The following is a 24,936-nucleotide window of genomic DNA, read 5'->3' as shown; positions in this document are numbered from 1 at the left end:
GGATCGGACTGGACTGGTTTGATTGTGAATTGATTTTAAACTCGGTTCCTTGCATGAATTCCAGTTCCCAGCTCTTAAATCTGAGCTAACCATAGTTTGTTGTGAAGTTACAGTTGGATAAATTATGGTTTTGTGGGAATCACATTTTGCCCCCAAACCCAACTGAATGTCACTTCCAAATTTATTCTAAAGCAGTTTGCATATTTTTTATATAATAGCTTACCTTGCACCAAGAAAAAAGGGGAGAGAAGGAATTGGCTTTTGTAAAGGGAAGAAAGACTATTTGAGTGAATTCTATTTATGATGGCCAAATATGTCCAAACTTTGGCTAAAGTCTACTAACAAGTGCCACTGCAGCTGCAATTCCTCCTCCTCCTCCACTACTACTAATAGTTGTTGTTTGGGAACTAATTTTCAGTTTTGTTCAGTTAGCCTACAGTGTTTCCTAGCTACATGCAAAGTCAGTTTTGAAAGTTATTATACTTCAGCTAAGGGCTCACTCTGAACTAAAATGGATTGAAAGAGAGCCAAAGTAGTAAAGACTGCCTCTGTGAACAATAGAAGCAAAGAATTTCAAGGAGAAAGGTTCGGACTGTTCCAGACTTCAGATGGTCAGTGAATATGAAACAAGAGCCAAAACTGTTCTCTAATCTTGGAAGCATGTTTTTGTAAAGGGAACCATTTTTAAAGAGGAAATTTTATGTTGTCACACGGGTATATTTGTTGTTTTAAACTTGATAATTTATGGCAACTATAGAGTTAGTGCTGAGTTCTGTATTTATACATGGAATAAAACCCAGCTAAATTCCAACTTGAAGCATGCATTAATAACAATATATCATCTATACCTAAAAGGTTTAGCAGTTGTCTTGCTTAGTATGCATTTTCTTCTACCAAACGAAGAACACTAAAATATATCAAAATTATATTACCATGGTTTAATTAGCTCAGCACCTTCTAAGTTTGTTTGATCAGTCTTTCCTAGGCACCTGTCTGGGGAGGGGGGTATTTTCTATTCCTCCCTCTCCTTTTTACCCCATATAGTGCAAATGTATTTCATTCATAGCATGTGTGGTCATAAAAGCAAAATGATTGTGTTACAATTGTGCTCTATATAACATTTCATTTTGCAGTTCATGATGCCCAACAGAAAATGTGCAAATGAAAGTCAAAGAGAGCTAATATCTTTAGTACTATGGAGAAAATAAAAGAATATCTCACTTTAATATTTTAAACTTTCTGTTCCAGTCCGTGTGTGTGTGTGTGTGTGTGTGTGTTTTGATAGATATTTTTTGATCTTCCATCTATAATCAGTATTTTAAACCACGTTCCTTCCTTAGTTATCTTTTTCACTTAGGTTTGAAAACCACAAACTATTGTTATATTTTGGTGATTGAGACTACTTTTGAGTGGAAATAGTTAAAGTTGCTATTTTGTAAGCTATGCCTCCTGCAAGAAAAAGTGAAGAAAATAATGAGGTGTCACAGATATAAAATAGCTGGGGGCTGCAGAGTTTATAAAACTGAATAAATCCCATGCCACTTGATGTTCTACTCTGGGTAGCAGGTGTATATTAATGTGGAAAATATAGCTTGCTATTACCAGCATTGTTTAGGATCCAAACATCTACCTTCGGCAAGCCCAAGGCTTTATTCAAGCCTAGTCATGTTTTTCCTTTGTCTTTGAATAAAAGATCCCCAGGTCATATCTGGAATGATTTTGATATATTCCTTTCTTTTAAAAATGGCTTGAGGAAGCAAGAGGGTTTGTTATTCACAAAGGAGAAGACCAAATACTCCCCTTTAGGGACAGGAAACTAGCTGTGGGATTCTTTGGAGCCTAGCCATTTTTAATAATGTGTGATGTAAGGCATACTATATTATGCATTTGTGAAAGCACCTGATTTCACACAGGACTAGAATAATTCTTACTTTGTCACACCAAAGGCTTCAGGAAATGTTACATAATGTTAGGGATGGCTCCCCCCCCCCCCCGAGGTCCCAAGGAATTTCACATTTCAGGGCAAGTACTCTGCCTGTCATACAAGGCAGGGTTATCTCTAGCCCTTAGTTTGTTCCATTGGAGGTTCTTGACATGAAAAGGATGTTTTCCACCATAGAATTCTCTTTAGAGCTTGCTTTGATATAGGAAGAGCTTTTAGGAGAATGTACATTGCTATTGCCCTTTCTGAATGAAGGCAAAGCTCTGACACCACCAGACATGCAGCCTACCTCCCCATGAGATGAGTGTTGTCTGAACAATTGCAACTTGTAGCCCTTAGTTTGCTGTGCCCAAGGCTCTTTTTGCATTTACAACTTTAGCTGCAGAAATGATTTCCTCCCACTAAAAGTAATAGTGCTATTTTATTAAAATGCAGGAGAACACACTATCTGCCTGTGCCACAAAACTGGCACTGGTGAGGTGCTTTGTCTGTAAGGGCAATTCCACTCCTTGAGTTACCTTGGTCTTGGGTGCATAGAACAGCAGCAGCACTGTAATTGCTTCACCCCAATCTTTTGTTTTATCTCATCCTTCAGGGTTCAGAAGGTCTTTCAAAGCAATCATACAATAGCTGTCTTTTGCCAATACGTTTTTGCCCTTGGAATGAAACCAGTGACCATTTTGCAGTGTGCATAGTTTTATTACTAGTATAAGAAATGGTACAATGTAATGAAAAGGTGGGTTTTCCCCCCTTTGGATGGGGGGGGGGGAATCTGTGTGGGTTTCATTCCCTAAGGATCGTCTTGATGTTCAGATACTGCGTTGCGTATAATTGGATTGTAGCTCTTTCTGAATACTGCTTTCTCCTCCTGGCAGCATGGGGTAACCTTGGAAATGTTCTGAAGAGCCAGAGCAAGATTTCAGAAGCTGAGAGTGCTTACAGAAATGCCTTGTACTACCGCAGCAACATGGCAGATATGCTTTATAATTTGTAAGTATGCATGACTTTCTTTATATAGTGGCTCATCTGTTAACTCTGTTGTGAATGAAACCATTTAGATGATCTTAAGCATTTTCTCCTTGGACTCTCCCCCTCTCACAGTCTTTCATTAATCATATTTCAAATTCTGAAATAGACAGGGTTCCTTCTGTTCTTCAGTTTATCAGATCATCATGAATTCCAACTGTGTTCTGTGGTTAGCAGTAACAGTTGACTTAAAAATCTGGTGTTTTTGGATATGCCCTTATAGGCAGTCTATCCCTCTCTAAATAGACCAGTCTCACTAGAACTTCTCAGAAATTCCAAAAGCAACAGTACATACCTTCATTTATAAGCTTCAGTTGGTGAGTCAGTTGTAGTCTTTTCTCTCTAACAAGGTTTAGCAACCACTTTCTATGTTCTGGCCAAGCTCTGTTGCATTGCCATCTGTGTGTTCTATGTTTGGAAGATGGCCTTAATAGTACAATAGGCAGCCTCTTGTATGGAACATTGAGATAACAAAGGAACATTTTTAGCTTACCTTTGTTGCTTGGGAGCCCAGTTTATCAGGTTAGTCTTAACTTTTAAGCTCTAACTGGCCTGGATCGCATCTACCTTTGCCAAATGGAGGAACTGGAGCGTGTCCAAAGGAGGGCAACCAAAATGGTGAAGGGTCTGGAAACCATGCTCGGTAAGGAATGACTTAGGGAGCTGGGGATGTTTTGCCTGGAAAAGAGAAGGCTAACAGGTGATATGATAGCCCTGTTTAAATATTTGAAGGGATGTCATATTGAGGAGGGAGCTAGCTTGTTTTCTGCTGCTTCAGAGTCTAGGACCCGGAGCAACTGATGCAAGCTAAAGGAAAAGATATTCTGCCTCAACATTAGAAGGAACTTCCTGACAGTAAGGGCTGTTCGACAGTGGAACACACTTCCTCGGAGAGTGGTGGAGTCTCCCTCCTTGGAGGTCTTTAAACAGAGGCTGGACGGCCAACTGTTGGGTATGCTTTGATTGTGAGTTCCTGCATGGCAGGGGGTTGGACTGGATGGTCCTTGTGGTCTTTTCCAACTCTATTATTCTATGATTCTATGAAATGTCTTTTTTCGTCATTTCTCTCTACTCATTGACAGCTTCCTAAACAACACAGCCTGCTTTGACTTACTTCCCTTGCAGAGAGGAAGCCAGCAGTGTATTTGTATCACTGACACTATGGAGCTTGTTCCATTATGGTATCTATATAATAGGTTAAAAAAAGAAAGAAAGAAAGAAAGAAAGAAAGAAAGAAAGAAAGAAAGAAAGAATTTCTCCATCTCCCTCATTAGTTCACATCGACAAGTGGATACTTTTCTTTTTATGGTCATCTTTAAAACACTTTTGGATAGAACAACTTGTAAATAACATGATGTGTGAAGTGCTGTATAATGGTGCTAAGTAATGGCAAGGGTCAATCAGCCTCAAAAGGTCCAGACTATCATATCTGTACCCAAGGTTATCCATGTGCCAGTCTTTTATCAGTTCTTTGTACACCTCCACTATCATTTTTAGTTGCTGACATGCATATAAATTCATTCAGGGAGAATGGAGTACAGCTGTAAAATATAACTCTCTCCATGGCAACCATTAATGCTAAGAAAGGGTTGTGTGTGGCAGTAGTGGATAATTGATAAATTAATCTTCATAGCAACACCTGTGTTTTTACAAGTAAGCTCATTTTTTAATACATTGTAGAGATCAAACTGTGCTCATGCTACATGTGTAATGAAGAAAGAGTGTTGCAATGAAGAAACAAAAGACCAAACATATTTTTTGTTTAAAGAAATCTTTTAAAAACAGACTTGTTGAAGCAATTGTACATAAGTGCTGTATCTGAATCCTGGCACAATGTAAAAAAAAAAGCAAGCAGCTGAAACACGGGTGGACACCTTATGTCTTGGTAGCAGAAGCTAAGCATTACTGTGATTCCTGGCAAGCTTCCAGATGGACAATCAAGAGGCATTGTGTAGCTATTTGTTCTTTCACTCCTTACCTAATTTGTGAGTATCCTGAGTATTTGCATGTAGAAAGATGGAAATACAGTGCAATGTTATGAGTGAAGGATAACATTCTTTGGACCCTCCATGAAATATTGTCATGAGGCAAGGAGATGGCATAACAGAAATCTCATCTGGAAGTACCTCTGCTTATCCTCTTAACATTAGGCCAGTGCAGCTCACATTCTATCTGAGAGTTTCTACATTTTCACTATCATGCAACATCTGCTGATTACCAGTCGTGAGCATCCCCTGAGATGCCTGTATGTGTCTCTAGATGCATGAACCCACATCTTTAATCCCATAAGAAAGCAAAAGGAGCTGTGTGGGATATTAAAAAGGTTCTCTTGAGTTGTTGGTCTGCATCTTCCATCATCTGTCACCATTGATTTTGCAGAGCAGAAACAGTGAGGTTTGCTGTTCAACAACTTTTAGACTACCACACATTCCCAGTTCCTCATTTACTGAGGCCTTCATATTCAAAAGGCTTCAAATCCATTGCTCTTCTTCACACCTAACACCATTTACTGATACATTCTGAGTGGTGGTGTTTGTTTCATTGCCTTACAATGAATTTGGATGATTCACCCTTTTTCTTCATCATCATTTCTGGAGAATTCAAAAAGGTGGTTTATATCCTGCCTGGTTCTACTTTGGCATGCTGGGTGGTTATTAGAGGGAGGCCAGTTAGCAATACAAGGGTTATATTCTTTCAGAATTCTTAGCTGAATCCCATCTAAGCAGGTAACAATTATTTACTGCCTAATCTGTTATTAGATTTAAAAAATTGCCTCTGTGGACCCGCTGCTTCATGAAAGTGCTTCCAATTTGCTATCTGGACAAGCTAAATTCAGGGATGAGCACTAGAAAAGGCAGAAGAGCCATTGGCTTTCACTGCAGCTTCTCTGCAGTCCTGTATCATTCTCTTAACCTTTATGTGCCAACAGCCAACCGATGATATTTTTTAAATTTGTATAGTTTTTTTTTAAATGTAACTTCTGTTTCACAGAGTGCTCCCTAATATACTTGGTTAAGTTTCTGTGTGATCCCAGATTTTCTTTATATAAATTAGACTTCTGCTTTTTTTTAAGAATGCATTTTAATGGCATCAGCTATCCGTGTCAACCTTTGTGTATTGCTGGCTATTCAAAGTGGTCAGGTATACATATTTAGGTGATAAAAGAACCACAGGACTGCCATCGCAAATGTTTGTTGGCAAGTTCTTCAAGGTGGGAAACAAATACAGGTTGCTAATGTATGTATTAGAGAGCCAGGATGGTGTACTGGTTTCAGTGTTTGACTACAACTCTGGAGACCCAGGTTCAGTTGCTTGCTCAGACATTAAAACACACCGAGTAACCTTGGGCAAGTTACACACACACTCAGCCCCTGGAAACTCTGTGATAGGGTTGCCTTAGGGTTGACATAAGTCACAAATGACTTGAAGGCACACAACAACAACAACAACAACAACAGTGTGAAGTCAAAGGCTTTCATGGCCAGCATCCATGGTTTTTTGTGGGTTTTTCGGGCTATGTGGCCATGTTCTAGAAAATTTTCTTCCTGACATTTCACCAGCATCTGTGGCTGGCATCTTCAGAGAATGCTTTGCCTGGAAAAAGTTGGGTGTATATATACTGTGTGAGCCTGGGAATGCAGGAGTGATTTGCATGTGTATTGTTTTGTGCTGATGGCCAGCCTCAGGCTGGGAGGCTAATGCAAAAGAGGTTTAATGTCTGCTAATTGGTGATCATTATCTGCTGAGAATGCCCCTGACTCTGAAAGGTTTCCCATTTGCATTTGCTGAGTCCTTATTTTGCTATTCCTCAGGACTGGTAGCCAAATTTTGTTCACTTTAAGGGTTTCTTCTTTCCAGTTGAAATTATCCAGATGTTTGTGGATTTCAATGGCTTCTCTGTGCATCCTGACATGGTAGTTGTTGGCATGGACCACCAAATGCAGTGTGCAAACAAGAATCACGGAACACGAGAGACACTGCAGACTGGGCCAGCCAGAAAAAGCAGTAGTAGAACATGCCACAAACCATCCTGGGCATAAAATACTGTTTGAAAACACTGAAATCCTGGACAAACTATGACAAACTATTTTATGGAGCAGTGCTAATAAAAATAGACTATTATTTACCCCCCTTCTTTTCAAGTACTACTCATTTCCATTTTTTCTGCCAAACTTATCCATGTTTCTGTACCAATGCTGCCATTTTCCTAAACTGAATGGGTTTTGAATGATCGTCACAATGAAAATAATGAAGTAACATTTAGTTCTTATGTGATGGCTGCTGTCAATATCTTGGTTCAGGTAGTCATACTTGGATTACTAAAACATTGCCCAGGTTTTTTCATCCCTTCATCCACAAGTGAATGGAGTCATAATGTCTAAACATTGTTTCTACTTTCAACTGAATGACGAAACTGTGGCTACCAGTTTCTGAACAAGCTCTGTCTTAACCCAGTGTTCTGATTGTACCTTGTTCCAAAGATGAAAACCATACATTTCTGGGTTTAGAAAAAATTGAAAAACTGCTTAATTACAAACTTATTCATCTACTGTATATACTCATGTATAAGTCTAGAAATTTAGGTTAAAAAATTAACCCCAAAAAACTGTTGACTTATCCATGGGTCAATGTAAGTACTATATTTTAATGCATATATGTGAAAGACAAGAGTTTAATCTGCCCTGGAAGCACTGACCCCCTTCTAATCTCACATCCACCCAGCTTTTAGTTATGTGCACAAATAGTTATGCCTGCTGGAATCTTGTAATTTCTTGGGCATTGTTTTCCTTTACTTTGTCCTTTACGTCCTTCATTACATGCTCCTAGGTTTTACTCTCGACTTATCCACGGGTCATATCAAAATCTATAATTTTGGCGCCAAAACTTGTCCTCGACTTATACATGAGGTTAACTTATAGTTGAGTATATACGGTAATTGTGGCTTGCTTGATGGGGCTATGCACAGGGGCAAAATGCTTGTGCATATATCTGTTTTGTAAGCTGAGATACTGCTATCCAAATATGGTCATTATATCGAATACCATGTCTAGTTTCACAGTTCTTAATATTGCTTTTCAGTGTGACTGGAAAGAAGTAAACTGGACCTTTCTTTTACAGTTAAAGAGTTAGTGAGGTTCCTCCAAAGCACAGAATAATCAGAAGTGTCAAGGTTGTTTGTGGATACCATTGGTTGAGCAGGCACATGCACAGATATGTGTACTGTATATCAGTTTACATTGCATGGCATGCATATATTTGAAAGCTTTGAAAGATTTTATTTTTAAATATGGAAGTAAAATTGCAGCAGTTGCCTCATATTTTGTTTGTTTTAGACATCTTTGAGAAAGGAATAAGACAGCAAAGGTCAATGCAGAGGCAATTTCATTTTTGGAAGATTTTCATATTTTGCTTAAGACTCTGTAGGTCATGTGTATCATTCTGTTCCAATAACATTTATAAAATAGAATCAAACAAGACTTTAATTATTTACCAGAATTCACTATTCACTCTTGCATCTGCTCTTCATTTTGCATCTATATGAATTTTAAATAAGTAGAGAAACAGCTGTAAAACAGTCTGTATTCAGAAACAGAAGGGAAAAATAAATCCAAATAGCCTTAGTGAATGCCAATATTAAAGCTGCTAATAAAAACAGAAAATTAGTTCTGAGGTTCTGTAATGAAGAGAACAGAATATTTTAAAATATTTTAAAAATCCAAGTGGCATAAACATAATACAAAAGCAATGAATTATACAGAGCACTACAAGAACCATAGTTAATTGTTTCAGTATGGATAAGCAATTAATCTAAAGTTCATAACAATAGATCCTTTCCAGAACTGGAGGATTATAAAGTGTATGTATCAAAGAATAATTGTATAAGTATAGCACAGAGCAACTGGAAAATTAATTGAATACATGTGCCTTCCTTGGTATCCCAAAAGTTGTGACATGTTGCTATAAATTTCAAGTATTCTCCTGTGCCTCTCCTGTTTAAAGTATGCCCTGCACTGCATTATGTCATCTTGTGTGGTAATTGTGGGCCAAAAAGCTTATACATTGGCCCATTCCAGATTTAGCAATACACCCACATTAGTTATTACATGCATATGCTTCGGACACATGGATTTCTCCCTTGTCTTTTCTGTGCAAGGAAATTTAAACCTTCTGTTTCTGGTTAGGGGCAAGATTGGAGTTTGCAGTGAAATTCAATGAAACATTTGTAACTCCTCCATTTTATACAAGCCTGTATCTTTCACCTTTTTCAAATGTAATCACTACATTTTTGTGTCCTATTTAATGTTGTTATAGTTATTCTGTTGAGATTTTCACTCTTTACTCTTGTCTCAGTCTTTCATTGTGTCTCAGCCTTGTAATGTTCCTGTGACTTATCACTGAAGGAAGAAAATTACAACAGTGTAGGCAGGAGGCTCAAATTTGGAATCTACTGTTATTTGGGTTAATATTATTAACTGTTTGGCTGCAGGGTGTGATACAAACATGCTGTGTAAGGAGCAGAAAAAGAAGCACTAATACAGTATTGCAATAAACATGTATGGTGTTAGAATAAGTTGCTCCTCAGATTCCTGCTAGGAATACTGCTTATACACATACTAGGATAACTGTTTAGAAAATTCAATCTTATCACTCAGTTCTTGAGAGCAGCAGCACAGAATTACTCTATTGAATTGTCCCAACTAATTTGAAATGCCCCCTTCTAATGGACTTGATTCTGTCTCCTGCTCTTGAATAGGAAAGGGGACCCCCACCAACTAATCCAGCCTCATGACTCAGTAACTTTGTGGGAAATTACTGAGAGATTTGACTTGCACTTCTTCCTACCTCAGATTCTGTAGAGAATTTTGTATGACATGAGAATCCTATACATAGACACATGCACACACTAAGCAAAGGCACATAAAGAGAGGATGGAAAAGAAAAGGGCTTTTAAGGAAAGCTTTTATTCTATGTAAGTAATCTTGCATTAGTAAAAGCTATCTTGTGCATGAAGATACCTTCCTTCAGGCCTTGCTTAGGAGTAGTTACAAAGTTACAAAACACTGTAAGCTATATTCAGCCAAGGTTAAAAAGAAACATAAGCTTTGGCACAACTAACTGAATATTCGTATTCTACACATGATACAGATGGTGTTGTGTTTGGATGTTCATAGAAAGCTGGGAGTCTTGATCTCTTTGGACCTTATCGCACACACGATTTTAAACATTCTGGGGACAGAAGAAGGACGCTCATGTGCGTGTGCGTGCTGCAGAAAACGGAGTTTATCGCACACGAATACGTCGTCCAAGAGGACCTGTTCCATCCCCTGGCGCACACCCGTTCGCGTCTAGTCCTGATGGTTGTGATTTTTGCCTGACGGATTACCTCCCGTATTCGTGTGTGATAAACTCCGTTTTCTGCAGCATGGGCGCGCACACGAGCGTCCTCCTTCCGTCCCCAGAATGTGTGTGCGATAAGGTCCTAAGTCTATTTTATGACCAAGCTTCTTTAGGGACAGTGAGATAGGCAGTACCTCTCCAAACATCCCAAAAATCTCTAAAGCCTCTCAAGTCTCTCTTTTGCCTAGTGGCAGAATCCTCTTTTTATAACCTGTCATTGTGGAAATATCTCAAGGTTTTCACACTTCTCCCAAACTAGTTATTCAGTTTGTGTAATCAACTGTCACGATGTCTATTGCTCCTTTGTGATACTGACTTGCAATAAATGTAACCCAAACCATCATACCATTAATGTTCACCTGGTGAAAACACCATGCCCATCAACTGTGTTGTCCAGATAATAGGAGAGCCCATTATCAAGCCCCCAACATATGGCTAGGATAAAAATATGATTGAGGGCATTTGTCCATCCTTGTTGGTACTGGTAGTACATTAATCTTTAATGCTCATTCAGACATTTTGTTGCAGAATCCATACAGAACTAGACTTACAAGAAAGACATTTCATGTCATTCTTGCCTGAAGAGTTGTAAGCCATATTTCCAAGTTTCAGTCACCTGTTATGTGAAGACATTATTAACAGACAGAAATAATAGCCTCTTAAATAGACATTGGAACTTTGCTGCTTACATTATAATATTATTATTTTATTTTTCAAAAAAGGAGGGTTAACAGCTAAACAAGACAAGCAATCCATGTCATGTGCTCTCTGGCTCTGGGTGTTTGGTTATGATGGAATACTCGAGATTTTTCATTTAGAAATATTCCAGAAAACATGGACATTTTAAGGGGGGGGGGGGGTAGAATATACTCCAGACAAAGGGCCTGAACAGACAGGCCAAAATAAAGCTGCTCTGAAATATTGCTGTGTTTACAGCAAACCGAATATTTCATCATATTTAGCTGCTATAAAGGAAAAAAAGTCTTGAAAAACAGTGGGTAGGTTCCCAATATTTACCTTTTTCCTTGGTAGCATTCTCCCATTAAATGTAATATTCGGAAATAATAACTACAGATTCAAAACAATTTTTTAAAGAAAATTAAATACGTTTTAACCTAATCTTTGTAGGGTTCTTATTATGTAGCAAAATTTGGTTTTAAGGTTTGCTCTGAAATAACAGAAATAATAAGTCAATAGAAATAATAATTCAGTCTGTGAGTTGGAATCTGGCCACCACTTTCACTAAACCATTCAGCTTTCTTGTGCTTGTTTTACAACTGTCTGTGAATCATAGAATCATAGAGTTGGAAGAGACCGCAAGGGCCATCCAGTCCAACCCTCCGCCATGCAGGAAATCCAAATCAAAGCATCCCCGACAGATGGCCATCCAGCCTCTGCTTAAAGACCTCCAAGGAGGGAGACTCCACTACACTCCAAGGGAATTTGTAACACTGTCGAAAAGCCCTTACTGTCAGGAAGTTCCTCCTAATGTTGAGGTGGAATCTCTTTTCCTGGAGCTTGCATCCATTACTCCGGGTCCTAGTCTCTGGAGCAGCAGAAAACAAGCTTGCTCCCTCCTCATTATGACATCCCTTCAAATATTTAAACAGGGCTGTCATATAACCTCTTAACCTTCTTTTCTCCAGGCTCCCTAAGGTGTTCCTCATAGGGCATGGATTCCAGACCTTTCACCATTTTAGTCGCCCTCCTTTGAACACGCTCCAGTTTCTCAATGTCCTTTTTGAATTGTGGCGCCCAGAACTGGACACAATATTCCAGGTGGGGCCTGACCAGAGCAGAATATAGTGGCACTATTACTTCCCTTGATCTAGACACTATACTTCTATTGATGCAGCCTAAAATCGCATTGGCCTTGTTAGCTGCCGCATCGCACTGTTGACTCATGTTCAATTTGTGGTCTACTTGGACTCCTAGATCCCTTTCACATGTTGTCTCCTTAAGCCAGGTGTCCCCCATCCTATATCTGTGCATTTCATTTTTCCGCCCTAAGTGCAGTACCTTACATTTCTCCCTGTTGAAGTTCATTTTGTTAGCTTTGGCCCAGCTTTCTAGACTATTCAGGTCATTTTGAATTTTGATCCTGTCCTCTGGAGTATTAGCTATTCCTCCTAATTTGGTGTCATCTGCAAATTTGATAAGTATGCCCCCAATTCTGTCATCCAAGTCATTGATAAAGATATTGAACAGTACTGGCCCCAGGACAGAGCCCAGTGGGACCCCACTGGTCACTTCTCTCCAGGATGAAAAGGAGCCATTGCTGAGCACCCTTTGGGTTCGGCCAGTCAACAATTTACCAATCCATGTAACAGTTGCCTTGTCTAGCCCACATTTCACTAGCTTGTTTGCAAGATTGGTCCATTCTACTGTGGGCAAGAATAGAAAGAATTGGACTGGATGCTGAATATGACTGTATTTACCGTGCTAAAAATGGCTTCTCTAGTTTTCTCAGAGTGACTAGAGCAGCAATTTTCAACATGGTAAATACAGTTATATTCAGCATCCAGTTTTCTCAGCCAAGACATTCCAATATGTGGATCCCCTTCTACTCTTGCTTATTATATCACTCTCCAGAGTAGATTGCAACCTTTAAAGTGTACAATCTTTAAAGAGAACTGAACTGCTCCACAGCATAATCCACGTCCTCTTTTCTTCAGAAGATTGCCAGGAAGGTGAGGTGAATGTTTTCTCCTCTGCCTAGTTCTCTTCCTGAAAGAAGACTAAAACTGGGATAGTTTGGTTGTTGTTGTTGTTACAATTTTTATATTTATTTATATCCTATCTTTTTCCTACTCTGGGACTCACAACATCTTAGAAAAGCTAGTAGAGATACAGCTAAAAATACATGTCATACAAAATTAAAAGTAAAAATAAACTATAAATAGAACTAAAAGCACTTAAATGCATGTCAGTTACAAAGAAAACAACAAATATAAGCAATGACACACATTGTTCAGGAAGGAATGAACTTGAATAAGCTCTCAAGGTCTACTGAAAATAAAAGGCTTTTACCTGCCCTTGGAAGTAAAGCAAGGAGGGTACCAGTCTAACCAATCTAAGGAGTTTATCACATGAAGGCGATCGGGAGTTGATCCCATGAATATCCCAGACAAATCATGTAATTACGTGAAATAATTTCACATGATGTCGCATAAAACCCACCATTAAAGTGGTCACAAAGAAGCATTAATGTGCATCTTTTTTTTAATTTTGGGGATTTCAGTGATATTGCATTTCCAATATTGCTTTATTTGCATGTGTGATAATTATTTGCACAATTACTCACCTTTTTTGCTTTAGTTGTGGGATGCTTTAAATGTGCTTTAATCTCTCTTTAATGCCAAAATTAGCCCCAGTGTGATAAACTCATAAGAAGGGAGTTCTGAAGCCTGGAAGCAGCTACCAGGAAAGGCCTCTCATGTATTCCTACCTATTACAGTGGTTAGACAGAGAGAAGAGACTCATCAGAATATGTCCAAACATGGATCAACTCATACAGGAGAATACACTCTTTCAGATCACCTGGACCTGAGCCATACAGGGCTTTAAAGTTTGTAACCAGAATTTTGAATTGTGTATGGAAATGATCTGGCAGCCATTGAAGCAGTTGCAACAAAGGAATTGTTTGGTCCCTATAGCCAGCCTCAGTTAACACTTTGGCCGCAGTTCTTTGGACTGAAGTTTCGGAACATTCTTCCAAGACAGCTCTACATAGAACCTATTACAATTGTCCAAACAGCATATAACTAATGCATCTGTTACCATGACCAGATCTGACATCTCTAGGAATGGGCACAACTGGTTAAAATTCACTCCTAGCCACTGTGGGAATCTGAGCTTCCAAGCTTAGAATTGAATTCTGGAGTATACCAAGGTGCAAACCTGTATATTCTGAGTTAGTTTAGTCGCATCCATGACAGGCTTAATTTCTGTTCCTTGATCTGTAGGGGCAGCTCTGTCTTGGCTGGATTAAATTTCTATTTGTTTGTCATTATCCTTCTCATTATTGCTGATAGGCACTGGTTTAAAATTAGACAGCTTTGTTGCATTGAGGTGGAAATGAGTAAAGGAGCTGGGTGTCATTAACATGCCTATGACACTGAGGCCCCAAACTTTGGATAGGCTCTTACAGTACTTTCATATATATGTTCAGTAGCATGGAGCACAAAACTGAACCTTGGGGGACCCCACAGAACAAAGAGACCAATAAGAGTTTTCCAAACAGTACCTTTTGAGTCCCACCAAGAACCATCTCAGCAAGATAAATGAGAAGGATACCACATTTGATGGTATCTGAAGCCACTGAAATCAACTGAGACCCATTCTACTTGTCCAGTTCACACTGTGAGTCATCAACCAAGATGACCAAAATTGTCTCTGTCCCATAGCCAGGTCTGAAACCAGTTTATTGTTTCAGTATCACATGAGTTGTGCCATGTTATTTTTAGCTTTTTGTGATATTCTTGTTACTGTTTCTTGTTTTTATTCCATTTTTTACAAGACAAAGAATTCAGTTTTCAAAAGTACAACCAAACACACACTACCAGAAAGCATGCAGACACTGTTGTTGTCATAAAAAGTATCCAGCCATTTCTGAGGATCATTCTCATGTAGAACTGGCTACCGCTTATGTGTAACCTGCCATATTATTGTTGACATCCTTTTAGGCATGAGACCTGAAGCGAGTAATTGTACCAAATAACATACAGAACTACAGAATGTTTTTCCCCCTATCCAGTGATCAGGGGAGGAGCCTTTGCTGGCCTCTGAGATTAGAGACCAACATACTTAAATGGTGTGCACTGGGGGATATTGGGAGAGTGGTGGGGCTGAAGCTATTTATTATTATTATTATTATTATTATATTTATTTGTATCCCACTCTTTTCCCAGGACTGGGACTCAGAGCGGCTTCACAGTATTAAAAACATAAAAAATTAATAATAATAATAATAATAATAAGTACATTAAAAGGAATTAAATTATTGCAATATCAAAACAGATATTTATTAAAAGAATAAAACATATTTATAAAAAATAAAACTATAAATAAGAGGGAAAATTTGTAACAAATTTTTAAAATGGTCCAACATCCCAGCCAACATTTAAGGCCTGCTCGCCCCTCACTCCCCCTTCCTTGAAGCACTGGCCCATCTTCCCGCCTCTACATCAGTGTGAGATAATTTCTGATCACTTCAGGGCAGGGTAGGAATTATCTCCCCTTTCCAAGGTTTTTTTTTTTTTTTTTTTGCCTACTCCACACTGTTGTTTGAAGACTAAGACAATTGGCCTGAGTATGGTCATAAACAGGTTTCACGCATAGGTGGGGGGAGGTAGAGGTTCATCCTAAAGGGTGAAGGTAAAGTCTCTGGAACTGACTTTTAGGTCTTGTGACAAAACAAGAGAGGAATGAGACCTGCCTTGGGGCGGGCCTGAGATTTAGACCCTCACTTAAGTCTTGGGAGTTAAGCGGGGAAGTCTTATGTTGGCCTTCTGGATGTGGGCCGGCCAGGGAGCAACCCACTTCTGGATTGCCCTTGGGGCTCAGGTGTTCTGCTCAGGGGAGGCTGGGGATTTGGTCTGGGAGTAGACCATCCTCCAGCTGTTCCCACACTAGGTTTCTCCCCCCAGGTTTTTGCAGATCTCAAAGAAATAAAGTTAATAGGTTAAATGAAATAAAAGTTGCCCATTTTATAACCCAGTTCTCTGTGTCTGGTCATGTTATTTCATGGGTTGGACAGCAAATATGGGAAATGAAGTGCAAAACATCTGGAGGACCAAAGTATTCAAGTCACCTGTAGACTTACGAGAAGCCCATGAATTTCATAGGGTTTCCTAGGCAAGGAGGCTCAGAGGAGGCTTTGCCAGTTTCTTCTTCTGAAATATAACCTATAGCATCTGGTGTTGATTGGCAGTCTTCCATGTAACTACTAACGAGGGTTGGCCCTGCTTAGCTTCCAAGATTAGAAGATCCAGACCAAGATCTGGTACCTTTAGGACAGTGGTCCCTAAACTTTGGTCCTCCAGATGTTTTGAACTTCAGTTCCCCAGAAGTCTCAGCCAACTTGGTTAGCAATCAGAAATTCTTGGAGCTACAGTCCAAAACATCTGGAGGATCAAAGTTTGAGAACCACTGCTTTAAGGTATTTAGGTCCTACTACAGAAATGCTTGCCCTAAATTCTCTACATATTGAAATGTTTTAAACTGGTTTCTCAGGAAACTGCTTTTGCTTTTCTGTTTTAAATAATCTCATTGTAATGTTTGTAATAATTCATCTCTACTTGTTTTCTTTTTTGTTGATAAACATTTGTATAATACATTGCTAGTATACAGAACAGTACATTTTCCTCTTGCTCTTTTATTTTTCATAATTAAATTCATCCTTGCTATACAATTATCTTTTGTCTCCATTTTTCTTCGAAATACAGAGGGTTGCTGCTTCAGGAAAACAGCAGGTTTTCAGAAGCACTCCATTACTATAAATTGGCCATTGGAAGCAGACCTACTTTAGCCTGTAAGTAAGACTGCATAGTCATTTATGTTTAAGTGATGCCTTTTCTCATGCTGTGTTATAAATACCACTGTTAGAAGAGTAAACTATAAAATGTATCTAATTTACTATAAATTAATTCCCTTGTATGCAGGGAAGAAGATTTGCCTACACACAGGTATTTCCTGTTGTACTCAGTAAGACCTGCACTTGCTCTATCATTGGGAAGAGTGAGGTGGCTGCCTCAGAGAGCTGATTTGGGAATATCATGGAAAGGCAGCAAAGTTATTTAATTCATTAGTTTTAATTTTAATTGCTAGTGAGGGGAACAAGTGACTGAAATTTGCTATCTCAGGCAGCAAAATAACTTTGCTGATCTTGGTTACTGTACACCTTTGCTTACAGTGGGCAAGGGTGTCATTTGCTGATTTACTGAGACAGCAAATTGTTTTAGTACTCTTGTACCATTAAAGACCACAGTCGGAATCATCTATGCCATAATATTTCCCATCTCTAGAAACAATTGTGAAAACTGAATAGTGAAGAAAGCTGATAGGAGGAAAACCTGAAATGTGGTGCTAGTGGAGTGTTTCATGGATACCACAGTTTGCTAAAAGTACAAATTCATAGGTACAAGAGCAAATTAAGCCTGAATTCTTATTAGGAAGTAAGACAACTAAACTGAGACAATTGTACTAGTGACATACCATAAGATGTTATGATTCATTTGGAAGAGACAATATCACTTTGTAAAGTAGAAGATGGTAGAAAGAGAGTAAGCACATACTACAAGTGGATTGATTCAGTCAAGGAAGCCATTACTGTCCTGAATTTGCAAGACCTAGGAAGGACAGGGGCTCTTGGAAGTCTCTCATGCATAGGGCCCCCATAGTTCACAGTCATCTTGACAGCAGATAACAACAAACAACGAGGTTTTAATTCCTATCCTTGATTCATCATCAAAAAGGTATTTCGTGTCTGCATTTCCCTATTCGCTTGCAGGTGTGCTAATATTTCTGTTGGCTTGGATGAAAAGAGCTTCTTTATTATTTGGATTCTCATCCTTAACTGTTTGGAGCTCAGGTACTCCTTTTTCTGCAGAATAGGATACCTCATCATTTATCATCATCTTTGGACAAATGGGTTTTATTTTGCTTTAGAGAGCATGTCAGCATATTTCACATCCCAGATCCAACCTAGTGAAATTCCAATTCCAATTTGCCAAATTGTTTCAACAAAGAAACAAGTGCTGAAAATGGCTTTTCCTAATTTAAACAAAGTTGTTGAGCTTCTTATGTATTTGTCTCATTTTCAGTGTCAGCAGTTAAGCTGTGTCAGGATTTTCTGGTCAGCAAAGTTGATTGCTATGGAAATACTGTAACTGTTCATGTTAAGAGTAGAGTAGAAAACTGCTGTTACAACCTATGGCTGTGACAACAAGAAATATAATCAGTTCTGATAAATGGCTCTAGGTTGGAAGAAGAAACACAGTTTTTCTTTTAAACAAGCTTAACTATAATACATGTCTTTAATATCTTTATTTTCTACTTCTCACAGCTGCCTATTTAAACACTGGTATCATCTTAATGAATCAAGGCAAGGCCGAGGAAGCCAAGAAGACATTTTTGAAGTGTTCTGAAATTCCTGATGAAAACTTAAAAGATCCTCATGCTCATAAATGTTCTGTTACCAGTTGCCTTTACAATTTGGGGAAACTCTACCATGAACAGGGACAGTATGAGGTAGGACCTTCATTTTCCACAACAAAATTGCATGATTGCACAAACCTCATTGTAATGTCCCCCCAACATTAAAAAGCTGCCCAATCCATTGCAAAAACATGAAGTTTAGGGCCCCCCTTCCTCCCCCCCAAGCCTCCAAACGGGAACTGGGAGTTTCATGACATTACTTCCAGCCCCATTGGGAATGAGAATGTGGCCTGCAAGGGGGTGAGGATGGGGAGAGAATAGCTCATCTCTGCTGTAGATAATCCATTCTTCAAGAGCAGCTTTGCTATCACCACCTTTTCAATGCTTGTTCTAAAAGGAGTTATCTGTAGCCACTCAATAGTTAGTGTTGCATAGTACTAAACAGTTATATTTCATTTACTTGTGAAATAATAGAGAAGTCATCCTCTGTCATTGAAAAAGCAATGAATGTATTTTGGAATGGGTACACCTAGCATAAAAAAGGAAGTATCACCACTTTGTATTGAGATTAACATAGCATAATATTTCTCCTAACGAAAATGAGACAAAGCAATTTATATGGTGTTTAGGCTTCCTTAGGAGAATGAAAAAAATCTATCTCTCACACATATATTGCAGTTTGACAATATCTACAAATTATAGGGTTTTATTAAAAGAATAAGTAACCGTTTAAAAATTGTCCAGACCAAGCATTTCTTTTTAATAAGAGAAAAATACCTTCAGGTAAATTTGTGGGACATCTTTTCTTTTTGTTTTTAAATAAGAGTATCTGTTTTTTTATACTGAAAAGATTCCTTGTGAAACTAAATGAGGTCCAAAACACACTGCAGAAATAGTCCAGGTTTAGACCGATTTAACTGCCTTGGCTCAATGCTAGAGAATTCTGGGAACTGTAGTTTTGTGAGACATTTAAACTTCTCTGTCAGAGATCTCTGATGCCACAATAAACTACAATTCCCAGGACTCCCTAGCATTGAACAATGGCAGTTAAAGCAGTCTCAAACTGGATTATTTCTGCAGTGTGTTTTGGACCTGAGTTTTCTCATATAAGCCATATCTGTTATTTTCTTGTTTTGGAATTTCATTTTAACAGGATGATTCCTGGTATATAATTTTCAAAACTATAAGAAATTCAATCTAATCCCTTGCATCTTCCTGTCAATTGAAGTGAAAAACAGGTGCATCCAGTTGTTAACTGTCTGTGGACAGGTGGCTTCTGGATCCAGCACAGGTGATTTCCACTGTCTTTGTAACATCTACTTCTTGAAACCTTCTTCACATGACTGAGGAACAGAAATATTATTTTTCCACACAGAAAAAGCTGTTTCCTGCATTTAAAAAAAATGCCATTTTCTACACAAAGGAAACATGCAATTTTTGTGAACAACAGGTCCAGCAACACCATTTTCTGAACAAAAAAAATGCCTTCTTCTGCACATAAAGTAATATTTCTGCATAGATATATTGTTTTCTACCCCCCCTCCCCAAAAGCTATTTTCTGTGATGTTTTTGGTTATTTGTGTGGGGTAAAATTCCATACGCAGATGTCCTGGATGCTTCTCATCAGAGTTTTTCAACAATCAAGGAACACATCCCTAACCATGACAGAAGCCATGTTTTTTATCCTGCTCATTCAGAACTGAGAAATTCCTTCTTATAACAAAATATGGATGGAGAGAATGTAACCTTGCTTTGACCCTCTGTTTTTTCATGCTCTGTTGCTGAAGGCACTTTTCTCTAGTCCGCTTAGGAAATGAGAAGAGTGAAAAAAATGTGGAGAAAAAAATAACTCAACCAGAGGCAGGAATTGTATAGCCTTTCAGATCTTATTGAACTGCAGTCCCATTTTCCCTCACTGTTCACTATGTTGGCTCTGCCTGCTGGAAGTTTCAGTCACACAACATCTGGCAGAGTGTACATTTCCCATCCTTATGCTACACAGAAAGTCATGCTGAGATATTCTAAAAGGTAGATACACTCTCTCCCCTTAAATGTGAATAGGATACCCAAACCAAATAGTGTTGCTTGGCCCATCTCATGTAGTTTTATCCTTCAGTGAATGGAGTGCAAACATTATATGCATGGGGGGGCATTTTTACATCCCTTTTGTGTGTGTTACATAAAGCTTCCCAATTGTCAATTGTGAATTCCTGAAGTAAAGTAATTGCCCTTCTTGAGGAATGGGGAAGAGTAGAAGGCTTGCAAGAATTCAGCTTTGTACTAAGTACTGCACTTGTAAAGATCTGTAGAAGATAAAAAGGAATGTCATACAGAAAAATGAAAATGGACATAAATGTCAAACTCTTGGTGAACAATTATGAAATGGACCAATTTATGTATTTATGCATGACCTAGCTGCATTAACCTTCTGCAGACAGCCTTGTGCTTTGTGTAGTTCTCTTGTTCTTCACATTTTTCTAACCTTTTCTAACAATATATTCTGTAACTTTTCTCATGATATATACTGCAATTGTGATTTATGTTTTCATAGTGCACTGAGAGCTATCCTTGTCACTGTCAGACTTTTATGGTAAAGTTAAATACTCATCTGTAGTAAAACACTGATTTGTTTACTGTATCCTTCTACAGGATTTAAAATGAAGGCTAATGAGCCTTTCTGGGTTCTCAAATATTCCATTTTCACATCCTCAAGTGAGGAGGGCAATGATGGAAATTATTCTTTATTGCCTTGAGGAGAATCAGCTCATTGATTGACTTCTTTTCCTAAGTGGGAGTGTGATTAGCAAAGCCACTTCTTCATGATTAGCAAAGGCACCTCTTCATTTCATCCCCCCATGCCAATTTGCATGTAAAATATATTTCCAAATCCAGTACCTCTATAGATAAAGTATTAGACGTAGAAGTAACAGGTAGTTTGATAGCATAAACTGGCATGTTGGAAGTCACTTGTTAATCCCAGTCTTTAGAAATTAGTATAGCGTAGTAGTATTGGTGGGTTGTTTTTTCATTTGCAATGCTTGCAATATTTGTTCTGCTATATGTTTGTGTTTTATATCAATGGGAATTTGTGGTTTAATAAATAAAAAAATATGTATTTTTTTCTTAAAAAAGATACATCTCTTTTATCCAATGCTGATATATTTCTTGATGTTTCCCCCTTCATAGGATGCTCTCACAGTTTACAGGGAAGCAATACAGAAAATGCCAAGGCAGTTTGCACCACAGAGCTTGTATAACATGATGGGTGAGTAAACAACAATCAACTGAGATTAGAATACAGTATAACCAAAGTTACGAGATCCATTCTCACAAGCTTGGGTAAGCTACCTTCCTCCCCCCAGAGATTCAGGGAGTTTTATTTTAAGGAAGTAACTTTTCCAAGCAATTTCTTCCCCCTCCCCCCCCAAGAGTCAGTATTTGGCATTGCCTAAGAAATAACTTTTCTTAAAAAGATGTCATTCTCCCTTGACGATGAAATGGATGTATAGACTGGGGCTACAGATTGAGGTTCCATTCTTGGTCAGCTGCTTATGTATATTGGAAGGAACAATCAGAGCTGTACATGAGTAGATATCTATATGTGTGCTCTCTTAGAGGTTGCACTATGTTTAAATAGAAATCCTGAACAAGGATCATGTCCCCAGTTACACCAATAGACTTCTACTTATGTGCTGTTGTTGTGTGCCTTCAAGTTGTTTCCAAGTTATAACAACTCTATGGTGAATCTATCACAGGGTTTTCTTGACAAGATTTGTTCAGAGGTGGTTTGCCTTTGCTGAGGCTGAAAGAGTGTGACTTGCTCAAGTGAGTGGGGCTCAGTGGTGATTTGAATACTGGTCTATAGAGCCATAATCATACTATTAAACCACTACACTGTGCTGACTTTTTCTGTGACTTAAATGTATTTTTCTTACTCTTTATATGCAATATCTCTATACTATTAAATCTAAAACGTGTTCATCTCAAGTGCTATAAATTTAAAATTTATAACGTATCACTGTTTATGTGAAAAAAAGAATGAATAAAACTAATTCTAAAAAGATCACCAACAACAAGGCAAGATGATTCTGAAAGTATAAATACCTGTTACATAAGTGTGACTAAAAATACATCTACAAATAAATAAAGATGGCTTTGCCAGATCTCTCTGGGAAAGAAGCTGTATGGTGGTAGCACCACCAAAACTCTATCTTGAAATGTGGAATGACTACTAATGAAAGTAAAGGAAGAAAGTGCAAAAGAAACATGAAAAGTTGATAATGCTAAAGAGGAAGGCAGTAGGAAAAAAGGAGGATCACAATTCAGATGAATTGATTCAATAAATAAAGCCAGGATAAAGAGACACACAAAATATATGGACAAACTAAGGGCCACTTTATTAACTGTTTAATTTTTGATCAGCACCTGGACTGCTTAGTGCAATGTATGTTGAAGGAGCAGTAATCTTACCTCCCTCCAGTATATCAAGGATGAGTGACCTCTGCTCCCAAAGGCAGGCTAATCATTCTCGCTTGTCCCTATCTAATGTACTTCCAGGAAGCTTGAACATGTTGACCCTCCACACAAGCCCCAAGCCCTAAAAACGAAGGTCAATCAAGTCCAGTCCCAAAAGTTGTACCATTTCCTGTCTCAAAGTTCCAATGGACCCAATGGAGAAGTCAAGAGAACTCATTTGCAAGACCTGGGCAACACCATTAATGGCCAGAGTCCTTGGGAGGCAAATAACAACAAGACCATCACCACTGAATGGTCCCTATATATGATATGTACCAGTCAAAATTCTACAGGGAGAGATCCTTGGCAGGTGCTTCTTAAGTCCATACAGAAGCAAGCAGTTCTTTGCGTTTTCTGGATCTAGTTTATTAAGGGCTTTAAAGGTTAAAATCAGCACTTTAAATTGACATGGGCTACATCCATACTTCAAGAATAATCCAGCCACTTTAACTGACATGGCTCCATGCTATAGAATGCTGGGAATTGTAGTTTGTTGTGGCATCAGACCTCTCTGACAGAGAAAGCTAAATGTCCCAAAACGTCCCAGAGTTTCATAGCATTGAGCCATAGCAGATAAAGTGGTGTCAACCTGGATTATTTCTACAGTGTGGATACATCTATGAATAATCTAGCAATATGATTTACAGTCAGTGCAAAGTACTCTCAATGAACCCTTTGGCATCCTGATCACCATAAGATTCTCTCTATATCTTCAATTGTATGCGTTTAGGTTCAAACTAGGCATATATGTTTATAGGCCTTCATGTTACCTGTCAGTTTACAGTGACTACATGAACTTCATTGGGTTACTTAGACAAAGAATACTCAGAATGATTTTGCCAGTTCCTTTCTATGAAATATTGCCTACAGCACCAGGTATTCATTTGTGGTCTCCAAGTACTAACCAGGGCTGCCCTGGTTAGCTTCCAAGATCAGACAGGATTTGTTCCCCTTTAGGGCAAGGATAGGCACAGGGCAAGTTGGACATACCACTTTGTTATTGTGCCCTTTCTCACCCACTGTGCAGTCAAGTGAATATCTGAACACTGCTTCTGTTTTGCAGCATTTCCATGCTATAATAGGAACCCCCCCCCCCTTTCCCCCGGGCTTCTGGTAGCTCAGCACTACTGGTTTACTTGGAAATGTTATTTTTATGTCCTAAAACAACAGAATAAATAGAAAACTGTAAAAGTGCAAAATCTTTAATATGTTTTAGTAGTTCGTTTTAAGATAGCAGAAATTTTTGAAAGATGTGCTTTACTGTTGTTCATTTTTTATGAGTAGAGAAGAGACAAGCATGCAAGAGATTGTAAGCAATTGTCTGTTCAAATCAAAGAACAAATGAGGAGTGAAGCTAATATCATTTGCCTTGTCTTCTTCCTCTGCTTAGTTTGTAGTGAAACTTCAGGCACTTTTCTGTTGGGAATTTTAGTTTTAATAAAAATCTGAAAGAAGAGAGAGACTTTATTTTGAAAACATGTACTTTATATTTATAAACTACGACATGAACATCTCTCTCTTCTTTCAAATATTTAGAAGTGTTCAAATAGTGTGCTTAATTAACTTCTTTGGAACGATTAATGCTCATGATATCTACTTTTGATTTTTTTTTACAGTTCAGTAGTTTTAAAGTGTTAATGCTATGTCATCAAACTTTCTCCCTGCCCTATTTTATAACAGGCTTAGCCTGTAATGATATGGATATTTTCCTAAGAGTGAGTCTTGTTGAAAATGTGGGACTTCTGAGTAGATGTATCCAGGATCAGACTGTCAATATAATATTTCATACCTCAAAGTGTAAATGGTTTAAGGTAAATAACAGTGTCATCCCTGTGCTTGATGTCACCCAGTGCAGGTGCTGCCAACCACTTCAGGTGTTGCTGACCATGGGTGGGGAG

The 24,936-nt window shown here is 38.4% G+C and overlaps 1 protein-coding gene across 3 annotated transcripts in view; it reads left to right on the top strand.

The window, feature by feature from the left end:
- Positions 1 to 24,936, top strand: part of TMTC2 (transmembrane O-mannosyltransferase targeting cadherins 2) — a 231,758-nt gene that overhangs the window by 146,650 nt on the left and 60,172 nt on the right. For all 3 annotated transcript variants that reach the window (XR_006104119.1, XM_042469025.1, XM_042469024.1), the window contains 4 exons: positions 2,818 to 2,932; positions 16,813 to 16,898; positions 18,432 to 18,616; positions 21,710 to 21,788. Coding sequence is in view for 2 of the 3 variants with exons in the window: in XM_042469025.1 (XP_042324959.1) it covers positions 2,818 to 2,932; positions 16,813 to 16,898; positions 18,432 to 18,616; positions 21,710 to 21,788 (465 nt within the window). In the remaining variant the exon portion in view is untranslated. The remainder of the gene's footprint in view (positions 1 to 2,817; positions 2,933 to 16,812; positions 16,899 to 18,431; positions 18,617 to 21,709; positions 21,789 to 24,936) is intronic.

Source organism: Sceloporus undulatus, chromosome 5 (genome assembly GCF_019175285.1).
Source record: "Sceloporus undulatus isolate JIND9_A2432 ecotype Alabama chromosome 5, SceUnd_v1.1, whole genome shotgun sequence".
Classification (NCBI taxonomy): domain Eukaryota; kingdom Metazoa; phylum Chordata; class Lepidosauria; order Squamata; family Phrynosomatidae; genus Sceloporus; species Sceloporus undulatus.
Note: the sequence above shows the minus strand (reverse complement) of the source record. Positions and strands in the feature narration are given on the sequence as shown.